The sequence below is a fragment of the Zonotrichia leucophrys genome, chromosome 6, assembly GCF_028769735.1.
Source record: "Zonotrichia leucophrys gambelii isolate GWCS_2022_RI chromosome 6, RI_Zleu_2.0, whole genome shotgun sequence".
Taxonomy (NCBI): Eukaryota; Metazoa; Chordata; class Aves; order Passeriformes; family Passerellidae; genus Zonotrichia; species Zonotrichia leucophrys.
The window spans coordinates 9,748,597-9,765,716 of NC_088176.1; the positions used below are offsets into that span (position 1 = coordinate 9,748,597).

At 43.4% G+C, this 17,120-nt stretch overlaps 1 protein-coding gene across 5 annotated transcripts in view; it reads right to left on the reverse strand.

The window, feature by feature from the left end:
* The window catches only part of RBM20 (RNA binding motif protein 20), a 99,483-nt gene that overhangs the window by 9,956 nt on the left and 72,407 nt on the right, over positions 1–17,120 (reverse strand). For 2 of the 5 annotated variants that reach the window (XM_064716225.1, XM_064716229.1), the window contains exons 2-10: positions 13,745–14,924; positions 12,060–12,121; positions 11,811–11,902; positions 11,369–11,466; positions 7,380–7,523; positions 6,326–6,457; positions 4,460–4,539; positions 2,967–3,651; positions 1,014–1,112 (exon numbers count right to left, since the gene is read on the reverse strand). In XM_064716225.1, coding sequence (XP_064572295.1) covers positions 1,014–1,112; positions 2,967–3,651; positions 4,460–4,539; positions 6,326–6,457; positions 7,380–7,523; positions 11,369–11,466; positions 11,811–11,902; positions 12,060–12,121; positions 13,745–14,924 — 2,572 coding nt within the window. The remainder of the gene's footprint in view (positions 1–1,013; positions 1,113–2,966; positions 3,652–4,459; positions 4,540–6,325; positions 6,458–7,379; positions 7,524–11,368; positions 11,467–11,810; positions 11,903–12,059; positions 12,122–13,744; positions 14,925–17,120) is intronic. The other 3 variants (XM_064716226.1, XM_064716227.1, XM_064716228.1) reach the window with 3 other exon arrangements.

Genomic DNA, 17,120 nt, shown 5'->3' on the forward strand with positions numbered 1-17,120 from the left:
GGCTTTCTCTTTCCTGGACCAGGTCCTTTAAATTCACATGGTGACTGAGAAAACATGGCTTCCTTCTGCAGTCATTTCCTTCCATCAGCAAGATCCCTCTGGCAGGGACTGTGCTGGGAGCCACTGGCCTAAACTTTAGGAAAAAAAGCAGGTTTACAGTTATACCCCAAGGCACATATTCTGAAACACCTCATACATGCAGCTTCAGACTTACAGGACTTAGGCACTAATACTGGACTTGGGAAGTCTTAGAATAAAAAGGTATATCTTACTTTTAAGACACACTTGCATCTTAGATTTCAACTCCCAGACTCCTTGTGTACACACAATCTATTAATAATCTGTATTCTCCTCCTGTTTGGCCATTCCCACACTTCCCCTCCTAGAATCCTAAAACAGCATGAAAACTCTGTGAGCTGGCGCTGCTCTTGCCAGGAGATCAGTTTTCTGCAGCGACAGATATCAATATCTTCCATATTTGACCATCAACCCATGACCCTACAGAAATGAAGCTGGAGGAATTCCAGGGACATTGCTGTCCCCGACTGCAATGCAGCAGTAGGGCTGCTGTAAAGGCATTATTTAATTAAAACCAGAAACAATCAGAAGACTGCTATCTATAGTTCAGAAGGCCAATGTTCTAAGAAGTATTCATCATATCTCCCCTCTTTCCCCACTAACTGACCACATCTCCTATTTTTGGGCACAGTTTGCCAAGTTACCCAGCTCACTTGGGCATACATTCCTCACAGCTGCCACTGCCAAGCGCTATGTATGTGAAGCAATGTACATGAGCAAAGAGTAACTAAAAAAAGAGTTCTGGAGACTTCAGGAAAAGCTGTCCCTTAAAGCAGAGGTCAAGATAAGGCAAGTTAATTTTGATAACCTCCTTCATCCAACCCCTTTATGTGGTTTTTCATGAGAGGTTAATATTTAATTTGGGAGGACATTCTACCAAACCTGAGGTTTCAATCATTTTCTCAAAGAACCTACACCAACAATGTGTCACCAACCTTTTCTTTCCTTGTGTTTTCCAGAATCTCTCCAGATTCTTTTCCTTGTTTATTATCTGAAGGTGAGCTCTTCACTGGAACTTGCTCCTCATTTTCAAGCTAAAATAAATACATATACATGTATACAACACACAGTGGTGCTCTAGTATGTTTCTATTCTGGGTTTAGAGAAGCAAAGTCACTCACAAGGTCACATTCTTTATTTCTAAAGTTTATGCAAGTCAACTAGGCTGTGGGAAAAGACCCAACAATAAATTCCGTTAGCAGAGCTGTACAAATAAGAATTAAGAAAAAGAATTTTAAACTAAATTAGAGGTGTAATTTATATCACAGAATTGGCTGAAAGACAGGTGGGGGAGAATGTCAATTCATTAAAATTTCCAGCCTCCGCTCTTCTGTTCTCTACCCACATTTGTTATGTTGGCTCAGATGTGGTAAGGAGAGCAGCAGTGTTAAACTCTGCAGAAGACCTCGACTGTTTTGTTTATTGACACAGGATCAGTTGAAAATGGAATTGGTTGTACAGTTCATACTTGGGAAGAACAAAACCACAGTACTACCTCATACTTAGTAAAAGGGGAACAAAGCAAAAATGAGTCCAAGACATACAAAACTATTTTTTCCTTTTAAAATAAATTACTAGCAATAGTCCCCCGAGAGGTATGTCTTTAGCAAAGCCACTGTAAAACAACTTGGAAAACATGCAGAGGAGTGTGATTTGGGATGCTGTCTGACATTTCTCTCTGACATCTCCTCCCAGGAAACCACACATCATAGTAAAATACCAGCCAAAGGAGAAAGATGATAAAAGGTGGTACAAACATGCTTATCTATGGCATGAGGCAGTGCTGCTGCTGGTTACAGACTAGAGAGTTACAAATCTAGGAAATTCGACCAACTTAGCCCCTCAGGAGAAGAAGCTCAACTGGAACCAACCGACAATGGCCCTGGCAGCACAAAGGCACAAGCAAGAGATGGAGCCCAGGTCAGCCAAGCATATCTGCAGGCTCCTGTGCCAACAGACCTGGGGATGGATGGCAGCAGCTATCCCTGGGGGACTCCATGGGCGGCAAGGGGGCCAAGAGCCAGTAACCAGATCCCCAAGGGGTGGGGATGTGAGTATGGGCTGTGCTGAGACCGAGCAAATGAGGTATCTGGATGTGTTCCCCCTCCTACTTCTTCCCAGTGGAGAATCAAACCCACAAACATTGACACTTTACCACTGGAAGTATTTCTCCAGAGATTGCATAATTTTATAGGTGAGCTGATTCAGTGGTTTCTGTCATGGGAAGAGATTTCTGCCAGAACACTGAAGGGAGTGGTGTGAATTATCCCTGCCAGCCACAGTTGAGGGTAGGCACACATGATTAATAGAAACAATTGCTCTGTTGAGTTATCCAGAAAGAAATGTTTCTCATTAAAAGTTCGTTCTCCATTTTAATAGTACAGCAACCACTTCCCTGTATAAATACTGTGCACCTCTTTAAAGTATTACTTAATTTCCAGATAACTCAATCCTCCTCACTGGCAGCAGAAGCAGGTGATGGATGCAGAAAGAGCAGCTATGGGGCATTCTGCACAAAGTTAGGAGGAGGACAATTGCCTCTTCACACACAACCTGCATGCAAATAGCAGACTGTCACTTGGTTTCATTTGCAGCTGTCTGACCCCATCCCCTCATTTGTTACCCAAAGGTTCTATGCTAGATACAAAATGATAATGTCCATATAACCAATACCACAAGAGTGTAATAGATCTGCTTGGTCTGGGCAAAAACACGGACAAGATGGCCTCCCAAGATTTCTTCTGTGACTACATTCCCCAATTTCATCATGGAAAATCATTTCACATTGCTAGCATCACACCCACAACAAATTCTCTAAGATATTTCAGAAAATGTATTACTTCACCACTTACACTTCCTCTTACATATAGTTTTAGATCTCTGTTTACCTCGTTCTCAGGTGGTTTGGTTTCCTTTACATCACTGCCTTCAGCAGTAGCATCTTCTTGGTCTTTTTCAGCTTTTTTCACCTTATTCTTATCACTTTGTTTTTGCCTGGAGCCCTCAGATGCTTTGCTGTGCTTCTGTTCAGTTGCCTCATCCCTGGCAGTGTCCTCGCTGTAAGAATGCCTGCGTTCCCTTAACTTTGCCTCTTCCTTCCTCTTAGATCTCCCAGGTAAATCCTGCAGCTGCCTCTGAAACTTGTCAGATTTTGACTTCGAGGATTTTCGGTAATAGTCATCTTCCCTGTTCTTGTAGCCAGACAAAGGGTGAAGGGACCCAGGGGAACCAGTCTTTAAGTATTTTTCTCGGTGTCCTCTGCCTCCTTCAAGCCGTTCATCCAAATCAAACTTGTCCAGTTGTCGGGAATAATGTTTCCTCTCGTGCACCCACGTGTCAGTCCTGTCCCTCTTCTCATCCCCATTCTCTCGCCATTCTCTGCTGTCTCTTTCCTCTTCCCGTCGAGAGTAGGGGGACTGATCCCACGCGTCCCTCCCATTTCCCCAGTCGGTCCTGCTGGTCCCCAGCGGGCTGTGCGGAGAACTGCACGAGGTGAAGCTGGGCGTGTGCGACCGGGGTGACAGCGAGCGGCTTATGGGGCTGCGGGAGCGGGGCCTCTCAGCGCCGTACCTGCTGCAGGGGGAAAAGGCAGCTACTGAAACTGGCTGACCCACTGCTGTCTACCAATTCTTGTACACTGGAGGCTCATGGGGACTGCCCTGGGGACTGCGAACCTGAGACCCCAGGCCTTTCACAGACATGCACTGCACAGCTGCAAACAGTGAACAGGAGAAAAGGCAGTGTCATAGCCACAGAGCTTAACTAAATCCCCACAGAACTGTCAAGAATATATTCATTCATTCTTAAAAGCATCTCATAAGGGTTTAGCATTAAAAGCTTATAATATGTTAATACCTTTACAATGACCCTAATGTGTATACCCACAATACTCACTCAGCTAGGGCATCTCTGACACAGAAGTGACAAAGACCACCTGTTTAAAAGAGATGTTTTTGGACTGTGATTCCTCTCCCATTTTGCTGAAAGTTCCAGAAGTCAGAGATATCAGAAATGTACCCAAATACATTTTAATCTGAGCTGCCTCCTTCCCACTTGGTCTCATAGCACCCCCAGCCTTTATGCTTTTCAGTCAACAGGGAGGAGAGTGGAAAAGTTTCATTTTTATGCTCTTCACATGCCAGACATATCTTCTGAGACATAATCAGTAGGAAAGAATTATTTTCATAACATGCACAGTTTCAATTGGATCTCATTATACAGGCCCTGTACCAACTATTGAACTGTATAAAAATAGATACTATATTATAAGTGAAATCCCAGTTACGAAAGAAAATTAAATATGAGAGGGAAGCACACAGATAATGCTCCTTATATCTGCAGATTTACAGACTTTCAATTCCAAACTTTGGAGAAACTTTACCTGTCCACTTCACGCAGCAGGTCCCTCTCCCTCTGCGAGTGGATGTCCTGGATAATAGCAGCCACATTCTTACCCGGTTTCTAAAATAAACAAAGACACTGTTTAGCATGCTGCCTGACTCTCCAAGCTGACACAGGTGATTTGTCCTTCAAGAAACAGTATCCATGCTTCACTGAATTATTCTAGAACTAGAAATACTTAGTTTCAGTGTTGTGGTTACACTCTCTTTTGCAGTTGCCTTCTCAACAGCACGATCAAAGCAGTAAAATGATACAAATGGAAAATTTGCTCCATTACGTTGTAGTAGTCTCTCCTCATATTTGGCTGCTCTAACAGGCTTTGTAAACTAGCTTGTTTTCAAACCTTGTTACACAATCACTACAGAGCATTTTCGAGGAACTGGATCTAAGAGGAAACAAACCAGACAATTTTTCTGATACAGAATCAAATATGTAGAGCAGCCTATCTCTGATCCTCTAGGTATGAACTGCCTTCTCTTGATCTCAGAGTTATTCATTCTGGATTATAGCTCTAAAGGACTATGTTTAGACAAGGAGAGCTTCAGACAAGCTAAGTGCAAGATGTATCCTGGGGTGTTGATTACTCCTAGGTAGGATGCCCTACACAGGCGAGAGTGCTCACAATTCCTCAAACAGTTGGAGCACACACAGATAAGCAACATAATCATGCAGGAACTCAGCAGTTTGTAGCAGTATGTGCTAGCTCATGAGTATTTCCTTCTTGGTATTTTTATTTGCTTGCTTTCTTTTGCAAAGCAAAATGATTCCGTGACCTGGAAAATTGTCATTGGAAAAGCAGAAAAATCTTCCTGGAATCTAGGCAAACTATCACATTTTTCTGGGTAACTCCTGCCTCTCTGTCAATCTCCACCACCAAACATCTGAACCCCTCCCTATGCCACATTAGGAAAGTCTGCCCTGATTTATGAACTTTTGGCAACTCATTTTAAGTCTCCTTAAGCTAGTATACACATACAGGAAAGAAAGAGGCTTTTCCAAAGGTCAAGCCAAACTATCTGAGTTCCTTTATTTTTTTTTCCCCAAGGCTCATAAAGGACTCTTAACATTAAATTGGAACATTACAGAGCTGTTCTACAAAATAACTTTGTGCTGTGTTAGGTAATACAATATGGAGCTCTTAAGCTCTGCATTGCCAGTTCTGGTCCAAGTCACCATGAAATAAAATTACTCTCTTAGCATTACATGACAGTATATAAGCCTCTATAAATACTTTCACAAGAGCAGTGATCTCTGGACATCACTCAAGTGTCCAGAACAGAAGTGTCACACACTCTACAGAAAGTCTAAATAATATTGCTCTGGTCTGACTCTATGTTAAAAGAAAAAAACCCTCATGCTTTATAACTTAGGTCATTCACAAGAAATAAAAAGAAATCAGTATTCTGTTTAGTCCTGTTACCACTGCTTGGTGTCAAGACTGCTATGGCTCAGGCATGGAAGCAGTGAAAAAAGTATTGTTCTGGGCTTAATGCCTGACTAAAAGGATAGAACCATCTTATTTTTGCTGACATGCTGTATCTTACACATGGCTGTGTTTTAGATCTTTGTTAGACCAAGGAGTCTGCCCACAAGGAAGTTCAGAAGGGATTTTTGAAATAATGGTATGAAAGGATCATAGAAAATGGTGTCTCTTCCAAGAGTTACAATTTAGAATAAGAGCAAGTGTAAAAGATCAATAATATACACTGCTTAATTTATCTTTATTTCTTTCCCCATCATATTGAAGCATTAATTAGAAATCAGTAATCAGCAAGAATCTTTTAAAATGTATTCTCCAGATGTGCCATGGAAACTCATATAATTTGATCAAGAATGACCATCTTACCTTCAGCTGTAATTCCTTGTATCTTTTAGACATCCTAATAAGTAATTTGTCATCATTTATCATAGCAGGTTTTTCTTTGTAGTACTGTACCATGGCTTGGGCTGCTTCACTGTAAGCCATTTCCAGAAAGGCCTAGCACAAATGGAGAGAACTTTACAATCTATTACATAACTAAGAATACAAAGTAAAAGAGAGAAAAGGCAGCATAATAAATTTTCTCTGGATGCTTCTCATGCAAAATGTCTTGATAGTACAAAACTGGGTAGCTTTCCAGGCCTGAAACTGAAATTATAATACTCTGTCCATTTCTCATTTTTTCTTTAACTGCAAATAATGGTTTCAAACCAGCTATTAAAGCCAATATGTCACCTTAGAAGATGGTTCAGTTAAAAATGAAATGACTGGTATCTAATCTTCCTTGACTGGCAGTGTACAAGGCCAGGCTGGATGGGGCTCTGAGCAACCTGTTCTAGTGAAAGTGTCCCTGCCCACGGCAGGGGTTTAGAGCTAGATGGTCTTTAAGGTCCCCTCCAACCCAAACCATTCTATGATTCTGTGATTTTTACACATTACAATCTCAAACATTTTCCACCAGCATGGATTCTACATCCATCCATTTTGTCTGCTGCAGGAATGTGAGAGAAGATATTCTATTCTTACCAACTTACACCACTGGTACACTTAAGATACTTAGAGTATACTTAAGCTACTATAAAAAACAAGAGAAATCTGAAGTAACCCTAACAAATGGCTGAGAGAAGGCAGGGAGTAATTCACTTTTTAAAAAAATTAGGAGAAGTACAGATTCACAACACTTTTTCATTGAGATTGCCAGGATTTTTAAACAAGAACTTGTTTAGATGTGGTCATGTTTACATCCTCATGTAATTCAGTGACCACCAACCTTTTTTCCACTTTGAGAGCAGACTTCATGTATTTAAGTTTCTATTACTAAATCAGAGGCTTCCCCCCAAAGACTGTGTCTTCATGTTTATGTCTTTATACCTTTTTTGGCCAACAGATGTCAACACTGGTAACCCCAAATGTACAGTACCTGATTAGTAGATTTCATGAGGATATAGTTGGTGACCTTTCCAAATGGGAGGCCCAGGTTAATGACATCATTCTCTGTGCAGCTTCCCTCGGGGAGGTTGCAAATGTGGACAACTCGACCCAATGTAGATTTCCTCTGGGGAAACTGGGGGAAAAAAACCCAAATTAAACCAATGTTTGTATGTTAGATATTCTCTCCACTAGATAACATCTTACATTTCTGCAAAAAAAATTATATGCTCTGCTCACCTGCTATTAAGAAAAAATATTCTTTAAAACTTGCATTTTACAATCCTGGTTTAGAAGTACAAATGGAAATGGACATGTTTAGCTGCAGTCCAATGGAGTCTCTGTTCCTGGACTTTGCAAAGTCCAGAGAGGATTTCTAGAAGGCAGGCACCTCCTTCAAACAGGATCAACAATACTCCTGCAAAAACTAAGTACTCACTGCAGTCCTTGCTGAATTTATGGATATTGGAAATCACTGCATGGGTGTTCAGGATAGCTGGGACTAAATCTAAATCCTTCTTCATGGAACACACTGGGTGGGGGGTAAAAGTGATCCCTCCTGACTTGAGAGAGAACACATAGCTGTACCTGGGGTTAGAAAACCTGCTACTTTTCCCTCTAACTGCAACAACACACAGGAAGAAGGACTTCCCCTTGGGGACACAGTGAGCAGTGGACATGCAGAGAGGCAGAGCTCCCAAACTGGGCTGGCAAAGGCACAGAGCACTGGAGTGGTGATCACTTCCCAAGGGTGGAAGTCTATTTTGGAGTGCTGGGGCAGTCCTGAAAGAGCTGCCCATCTCCCTGGCATGGGAAGCAGGCTCTACACTCCCTGTGCAAAAGGCATCAGGGTACAGCCAGAGAGAATGTTAATTTACCATAGCTAATGACAAGCAAAACGTCACTCACACAGGATTAAATCTTTCCAGGCTACCTCCATGTTTATGACCTCTCCATTAGGATTTTACTGAAGAAGTAACTCTACCTTCATTTAAAATTGTGCCATTCAAGGGAAGATGCAAATCATGTAATCTTGTGGGATCAAGTTCACCAGAGCCATCACAAATGTTTGGCTTGTCAGCAAGTTCACAAGTTACAGAGCTAATGTTATCTTATTTACACCTCCATCCTGTTGCCTTCCCCTCAGACTTCACCACTTAACCATTTGTGTATTTTTACTGCATTAGAACCCTGCATTACACAGTGATCTGCTACTGAGCTTGCATCTCACAGAGCCCACTCAAATATGTAAGGTAAGTCAAAAGAGAAGTGCAAAAATCCAGAAGTTAGGTTTTTATTCTGGCAGAAAAATAACAAAGACCTGATCCTGAAAAAAGGATGAAGCAATTCAACTCCAATTGAACAGAAAAGGTAGTGATGTCTGCACACATCTGGCAAGGCAGCATGTAGCACAGAAGAACACTGCTACAGCTGGAGAAAAAGGAAACAGCAAATGTAGTCCCAGTGTAAGAACACTCCAGATCACCAATCACCTTCTGTTTGTTTTGTTAGATCTGTTAAAAGATGACATGTAAGAGTCAATTGGACTAGAAAGGCTCAGCTCTTCAGAGCCCACGTTCCCACACACAGCCCTCAGTACATTAAATCAAACAACTGTAAGACATTGCCACTTCCCCACAATTGGCAATGGCTTAAATGAAAATGCTATGCCATAAACCTGCTGTAGTTCTTGATTAAGAAGTGGTCACATACTCGTGCCAGAAGCCAACAGGCTGCACCAAGCAATAACCTTGTCAGCTGATTGCAGTTAAACTGGATCCATTCATTAAACAGAGCTGTAAATCATGGCCAGAAAAGGAATATACCCTTTCCATATCTACAATCAGGAAGTTAGAGGAGCTGTTACATGCCAGGTGTTGCATGTAATTTTCAGTAATACTCAAAGTTAACTTTCTTGGCAACCAATGTCTACCAGGGGTTACCAATGCAGCTGCATGGCTATTAAAAAAACCCACAAATCTAAAAAAAGTTATGTACAACAGCAAAATGTACCTCATATTAATTACAATATTATTTTACTCATCCAATTTGGTGATTTTTAATTACAGCTGTTTTCTTACATTTGTTGTTGTTGCTTCTTGCTTTTCAAATTCTTTATCCCTTTCTTGAGCTTCACATGAAATTTTTTTCTATAGATAGTAAGAAACTGCCAGTCTCATCCCTGCAGTGCTAATGGCTCACCACGCCCAAGTGAAGACTGGTAGCACTTGCCTTTTACAGAGGGATAGAGTTATTTGCAGATGGACAGCACAGAGCAAGCTCTTCCAGAAATCTGAACACTTTGTTTATGATTACATGCAGGGTCAAGTGTAATCTCCTACTGCTCAGTTAAATGGCAGCAGCTTAGCTGAAAGTGAATACTACCATGCAAAGGTGTAATAAATTATAAGCCACCTGGGTTGCAGAGTGAATGACAGCTGGCAAACTCAGTCTTAACACCTCTAATATAGCTCCCTGTTCATCCAATAGGCTTCTAAAGAAAAAAGGGATTTACAGCATCCAGGAAAATCAAAGTTATTGTTTCTTTTATGTCTCAAAATACTGCAGGTCATTCAGAAGAGGACTTCTTCAGGCAGCTTAAATGATAAATAGTGACAGATTCTAAAGAGAAATGACACTGGTATTAGCAGTGATTTCATTTGTTGCGAAGTTGACAGACATGATGAAAAGGAACATTCCTCTGCACCCACTACTAGTCCACCTCTGACCTTGGAGGCAGCTGTCATGAGCAGCTCTGCTCTTTGCTGGCCTGCACTCACAGTGCCTGTGACAGGCAGAAGCTGAAACCCCTTCAAATAACCTCTTGCACAGTAAAAGCTGCACTGTAGAAAATTGGCTGGATTAAGGAAATCTGGGTGAACTTTCTGCAAGCAGTGCCTGATGAACTCCAATAAACTGGAGTGAGACAGGGACACAGCCTGGCTTTTCAGTGTCTGAGACCACATCAGGAGAGATATATACATAAAAGTTAACAAGGTGAAAAGTTGAACCCCTGGATTACTGCTGCTATTCCATGAACGCCCTAACATAAGTCTTTGGTGTGTCCAGCTCTAGTTGTAGCTTTCTGATATGTGATGAGTTTCATTTTACGAGTTTCATAACCCTAACAACTTTGTATTTTCATTATGAATATGGCTTGCTTTTATTTGCCTTTTTTTTCTCTTTTAAAATGTTTCTGCTTTGTTAGTGTAAGAACTCTTTTTAATGTTGGTTCTTTTTTCTGGCAGAAAAAGAAACATAGAGCTAGGAATTCAAGTGTGCATTAGAGCAATATAAAACTGGGTACCTGTGCTGAATGCAGGCAGGGACTAATAAACCTAAACCATGGAAGGCTTCACAACAAAACAAACTTGCTGAAAGGCTACCAGTGACAGCAGAGGATATAAATACTACACTAAAATAAACTAAGGAAAAGCTAATCCAGTATAATGAACTGATCTGGGGGCTCCAGGAGAATAACAGTGAAGCTGCAGCCACTGTCCATGCCACTGTTGCTACCTGGGGGAAGGACCTCAGTGTGAGAGAGGCAGAGAGCAATTGCTACAAATAACCAGAGAGATAGTAGGTTGCTTGATGGGCTCAATAGTGAAGGTAACTCAAAATTAATCCAAATCCTCATCCCAAACTGAAGCTGACCTTCCTGGGTCAAAAAGACTCAGATAATGGGGGAAAAAAGTCAATGGAAAACACACACAAACCTATTTACCAACCTCCCCAAATAACTCTGACAAGCAAACATCTGTTAGCACTGGAAAAAACAAAGCAAAACAAAAACTACAACCAAGTTCATATTTGGTCAAAATCAAAAGCATAAAAGAACTGTAGGGAAGTTGAAATAACATTCATATTCAGACTACTGCCTAAAAGAAAGCCTTCAGGGTTTTAATTCCAGTAAGCAGAAGTGGCTTCTACAAGAATCTTCTACAAGAAACAGAGACATCAATTTGCTTAGGTACTCACTCTTACCCCTGATGGAGGAGAAGAAAATGTAGGACCTGGCTGGCCAAAGGATCTTGCTGGTGTAGCGATAAAAGAGGCGCCAACATTTGGTGGATAATCTAAATAATGGATTACACACATTTCATTAAATCTTGGCTCATATTAATTGCATTAATGTGCTCAGTAAACAATGCCCCATTTACATAGTAAATAATTTCATAGTCTCTACACCAAATTGTACACTGTTTTGTTGTACCATGAAAACAAGTTATTGTTTGAAAGAAAAATAAATTCATATTTCAAAGGACACAGTATTGGCTTTCTTTTTTTGTGCACAGCTTCTCAAAATTTTTCCTTTGAAACTTTTATCACATTTCATTTTAAAAGCACAGCTCTCCTCAGAGACTCATTTCCCCTTCAATTAAAAAAAGTGTTTTTAACTACTGCACATATAATCATTCACCTTCGATACTTGATGGATTGAAAACTGCTGCATTATTTGGCGATAAATGCAATGTTCCATCTGCTGAGCTTAACATACACCGGATACCAGTGCTGGAAAAGAAAGAAAAGAACTTCAGCGACATGTATGATATACGAAAAACATTGAAGCTTCATTGTTAGGCAGTAAATTCCTGGTGGAAAACCACTGAAGTAAGGGATATTCTGTTAGAAATTCAGTTTGAAGAATTCATTTTAAAATAATACTTACTTATCTGAAAAAGCCATACATTTTTGAATGTGAAGACTTCCCTTAATGTGCTGATCCCAGTCCTACGTTGAAACAAAGAGACAATGAACACAGGAAAAATCCTGAGACAAATTTACAAAAGATTATTCTTCCATTCAGTTTACCTTATTCTAAAAACAATACTGAGATGCTGAAGAAAACATGTGATGTCAGAGCCAAGCACACCCTCAACCAATGCATTTACTGATTCATTAACTGAATATTATCAATTATTTTACAAAAGGAAACCTTCTCTGTATTAGCTTTTAAATTCAGTGTATTTCTAGTAATGAAGCTATTTAATTCTTGCTGAAGACCTCATCCTGCAAAGTGCTAAGCACCTTCAATTGCTGCAATGTCCATAAAGAACATGTTCAGTATTCAAGGCAGCCAGGACAGTGCTTATTATTTCACTAGATCAGCAACATTTGTGAAAGTACACTTAGCTATTTACATTTCTATGATTCAATTGAGGCAGGGCATTAAACACCAACTAACAGATCTCCTGAAACTCACTGTAACGGCATCCCCCCTGCACTTTTTAAGTGTTAATGAAAAAAACAAATGCCCAGCATGCCTTAGACAGGGTCTGCTTCAGCCCAGCACCACAAGCTGCAGCAAACAAAGCAAAGCATTTTGTAAGCAGTTGCTAAAAGAGTAAAAGGTAAACACGAAAGCAAATATATTCAAATACCCCAAATCCCCAAGTTGTTTAGGGATCAGGTAGTATTTAATCTGCTGGTCATTTTCCTTCTTACACACATGCTGTTATAATTTTATTGTCAGGCCACCATCAGCATGAGAACACATGCCTTTGTGGTTAGGTGCTGGTCCTGTGATGTGACAGAAAAGGTCACAAGCACTTGTTGAGCAGGGCTCACCAGGAGGCCAGAACAACCATGGATGGCTGTGGGGCTCAGAGGGCCACTTAAGCGCCCTTCTCCAGACCTGACCTAAATAACGTGACCTACAACACACTGCCTGGGAAACTGGGAAGCTGTTTCTTGAGGGTGAGGTTGAATTTGGAGCTCCCTTGGCAATATGAACAAAAAAGTGAGAGAGAGCACAGTCTGTACTACATGTGCGGAGCAGCTTCTTGCTTTTGGGTCAAAGTCCCTGGGGACCCTGAGACCTAATTTTCTTGTGAGACACAAGGAGGAAAAATTTCCTACAGAGAAATAGTTAAAATAAGTTTATGAAAAAAATGTGTTGGTTTGTTTAAGAAAGCTGCTTCCATGAGGCTGTGTTAGGGAGAAGCCTTTGGGATCAGAAAAAGAGAAGCAGATGAAACTACAGACATGGGTTTGCAACACTGGCTTGAGTATCGGGGGATCAGCTTCAGGCTCCTCCCTGCCTCACTTCGGGCCCACGAGGTGAGCTAGGACATCAGCTCAGACCTCACATTTCTCACATCAGTGCTGTAACCTCACCATCTTTCACGGCAGCATGTGGAACAAAACCCAATCTCGAAGCCCCAGTAACTGCCATGAAACAGATGTACCATGGCCTCAGCAAAACTAAGGCCTTTTATTTCTCTGTCTCTCAGGGCACCTCTGTGGTGATGGACACTGGCACTGAGGGCTGGCAGGAGCTGGTGGCCAGATCAGTCACCTGACAGCCTGTCCAAGGGTCTGACCCATGCCCAGGGATGCCCTCAAACCACTCACCTTCAGATCGAAGATCTTCTTGTCGCACAGGGCGCAGATGTGGGGGAAGTGGAGAGGGGCCACGCCGCGGAGGTCGCCAAGCTGGTGCGGCGGCAGGGAGCGGGTGGGCAGGTCAGGCGTGCCGCCACTGCGCTCCTCCTTCTGCCTCATGCGAGGGCTGCCGAAGCTCTGCGCGCTGTGGTTGAGGCGGCCGAAGGAGGGGGGGGCGGCCGTGCTGAACTTTGTGTCAGGTGTCGGCTCTTCGGGGTTGTACAGCTCGTTTCTTATTTCATACTGCTGCTGACTCGCTGACGGCCACAGGCTGTCGCCGGGCATGAGGTCAGGCTTGTTTTGGCTGGGGAAATTAGGGATATTTTCCCACTGGTTGCTTGTACTGCTGCCATGCAAGACAGGGCCGGGATCTCCTTTCGGATGGGAGCCTGTGTGTGGGTCGCTGGGGAAGGCCCGTGCTGCACCGTGCTGTGCTGCTGCCCCGTAGGACTCCTTGGGAAATGTCGCTGCTGCCTCGTGCTGCAGCTGGCCGGGAGCCCCAAAGTGACTCTCGTAGCGTGGCCCTGCTGCTGGGGTGGCGGTGTGGGTGCCGCCAGCAAGGAAGCCGTGCTGGCTGGACTGTTCCCCCTCCGAGGCGAATGCCTGAGAGGCGGCAGTGATGGCGTTTTGCTTGTTGTACTCATAAAAGCCCCCTGCAGCAGTAGATGTGGAAGCACCTGCCTTGCTGAGACCCACCACCACGGGTTGCTGGCCGGAGGTCGGAGCCATGACACTTCCAAAGGGATTCATGACGATTGCGTTGGGCGCCTGGGCCTGGACGGCTCCCAGACCTCCCCCTGGGGCAGCTAAGGCCGGGCTCTGGGCAGAAAAGGCAATGCCACCAGAGGGGAACCTCGTGCCAGCGATTCCAGGCCCCTGGGGCGGGCCTGCGCTGTGGCCCTGCGGGGCGCTCATCACCGTGGGGTGCCTCAGCTGGTTGAAGAGTGGCTGCGACATGGCCACTTTGGAGAGCACCTGGTTGAGGACAGTGGCGGCGGCCGGGTTGTTGGTGACAGCAGTCTGAGCCAACTTCAGCCTGTGGAGCGTGAGCTGGGCCTGGAGTTGTGCCAGCTGCAGGCTCGCCGGCGAGGGGAGCAGGGGGCTCGGGGCGCCAACAGAGAATGGACTCTTCTCCAGGAGCTTGGCAGCACTGCAAAGGATCAGCATCTAGGTTAGCCAAATTCACCCCACACCTACCTACACCCAGCGCATGTGAAAGCCCAGCACGGGATACACAGCTGCTGCCAGTGGTTTAGTGTATCCAGACTCAGGGAAAGCAAAAGCCATACAGGCCCTCCCACACCGTCCCCAAATCAGCAATTTTCCCCCTTTTCTGCACTTCATGCAACCTCCAGCCCCCCTGCTGAGACATCACTGATCCTGACTGATTTTGTGATACCTTCATTATTCTCTTTTCCTACAAAGCAGGTAATGTGAAGAAGAGGACATCAAATGGGATTTTAAAGCCAGCCCCTCAGGTATTTCCCACCTAGCACATCTGGCTGCATAAAGCAAGAGAAAATATTTCACATGCATTTATTTTGTTTACAGTCCTTCTGTTATTAATCTGAACAGCAGCTTGTTCTGTAACAAAGCCTATAGTTTTGCAAATGCAAATATAGAGGACGAAAAAAGTGAATGAGAAGCAACTACAAACAAGCTGTCCTCAAGAGTATTCCCTGTTCAGCTACAATCAAAGACAAAATTTCTGCAGTGCCAGCTGGTGAAAATCAAGGTCTTTATGTTTCCTAGAAATAAGAGGTACACTGAGCGTTGTCCTTCAAGTCTCATACATGGGATGAGTAAATTATTGAATTGCCTGTTTGAACTCCAGAGCTGGGAAAACAGAAGATGAATTTTTCAGGCATATGGTGGTTCCTTGCTTTGGGAAACACCTTTGAGATATCTCACTAATTCCCAGCACCACCACCAAACTATCATTTTCATGCTCCTACTGGAAAAATGTTATCCTTCACTTTCCACCACCTCTGCTCACAGACAGCACAGTTACTCATTGCATTACAAATGGCTGTTCATTCTGACAGTGAGAGCAGAGAACACTCATACAACGGGGATGTGGTCCAAAGCTCAATTAATTTATATTGTAAAAATGTATTGAGTTTCAACTGAGGCCTTTCAAAGTAGCAGGAACCATGCATCAACCACCACGCAACCCTCACTGTTAATAATTGGCCAATTTGCTAAACTGCATGGATGAAGCTGTAGTTAATGATAAATGTCTTGTCAGCATGCTACATTTGAAAACCACAAATTAGGAAAACATCTGCTTAAATCCAAAGTATGACTAAGAGAAAATGAATGGGTTTCATATTTAACATTTAACTTCCACTAGCAACTGCAAGGCACATCTGTCTCCCAAAACACAAACCACCGTTTGGATAAATGCATCATTATGTAATGACACGACTCCCTGCCAGCACAGGCTGACACCAGTGCTCAGCTTCAGAGCTGAGGTGCCTTTTGTTTCCCCATGTGGTTTCCATCACTTACTCTCTGACTTGCACTTACAACCCAGTTTGCTGTAAATTTGATTATGGATGAGAGTCAGTGTGCAAGTACAGTCAAAACAACACGGAGAGCCTCACAAACCCCAGCCCAGGAGATCCTGAGGACGCACAAAGCGGCTGAGGAGTGCATGTGGTGAGAGGGGATGCCACAATGGCACACGCACTGTCATTGCCACCGGGGGCCATGGCATGGCCCTGTGCCCAGGCTGGATTGTGCCCCCAGCATCTGGAGTGTGTCCAGACTCATGTGTGTTTCCAGGCATTTACCACAGGCCTGACAACAGTTTTATTTTATAGCTAGTTATACCCTTTGTTCTTTAAGTAGATGCAAAACTCTTTAAAAAACTTTTACAAAGCATGCAAATAAGATCTGCCCAGTGGTCTCAAAGAGAAAAGCCAGGAGCATATAATGTTTTCAGCGCAGGAGCCACAGATGACTCCTGTTCCCAGCAATCTAATTCCACTGTGCTGCAAGCCTACGCAGCAGCGTGCCTATCCCAACAGCTGCAGCCACTTCCCAGCTCTGGTGGTTACCTGCTGGATACAGGCACAGGCTCCCTCTCCAGAGAAACCATCTCACTTGACACTGCCACAAGCCCTGAAGCTGCCTCAGCCTCCTCATGTCTTGACCAAGTTTGGAACATTGTTTCCAAGAACCTGCACCCCCAGCTGGGCAATGCTCCGGGTGCTGGCTCTCCCCAGCTCCGTGCTTGCTCCTGGGATCTGCTGCTGGCTATGGGGAAGGCAAGGCCAGGATTGCCCTGCACAGCCGCACTGGAAACGCTCTGGCCACTTCAGACCAACAGTCTTTGGACCCT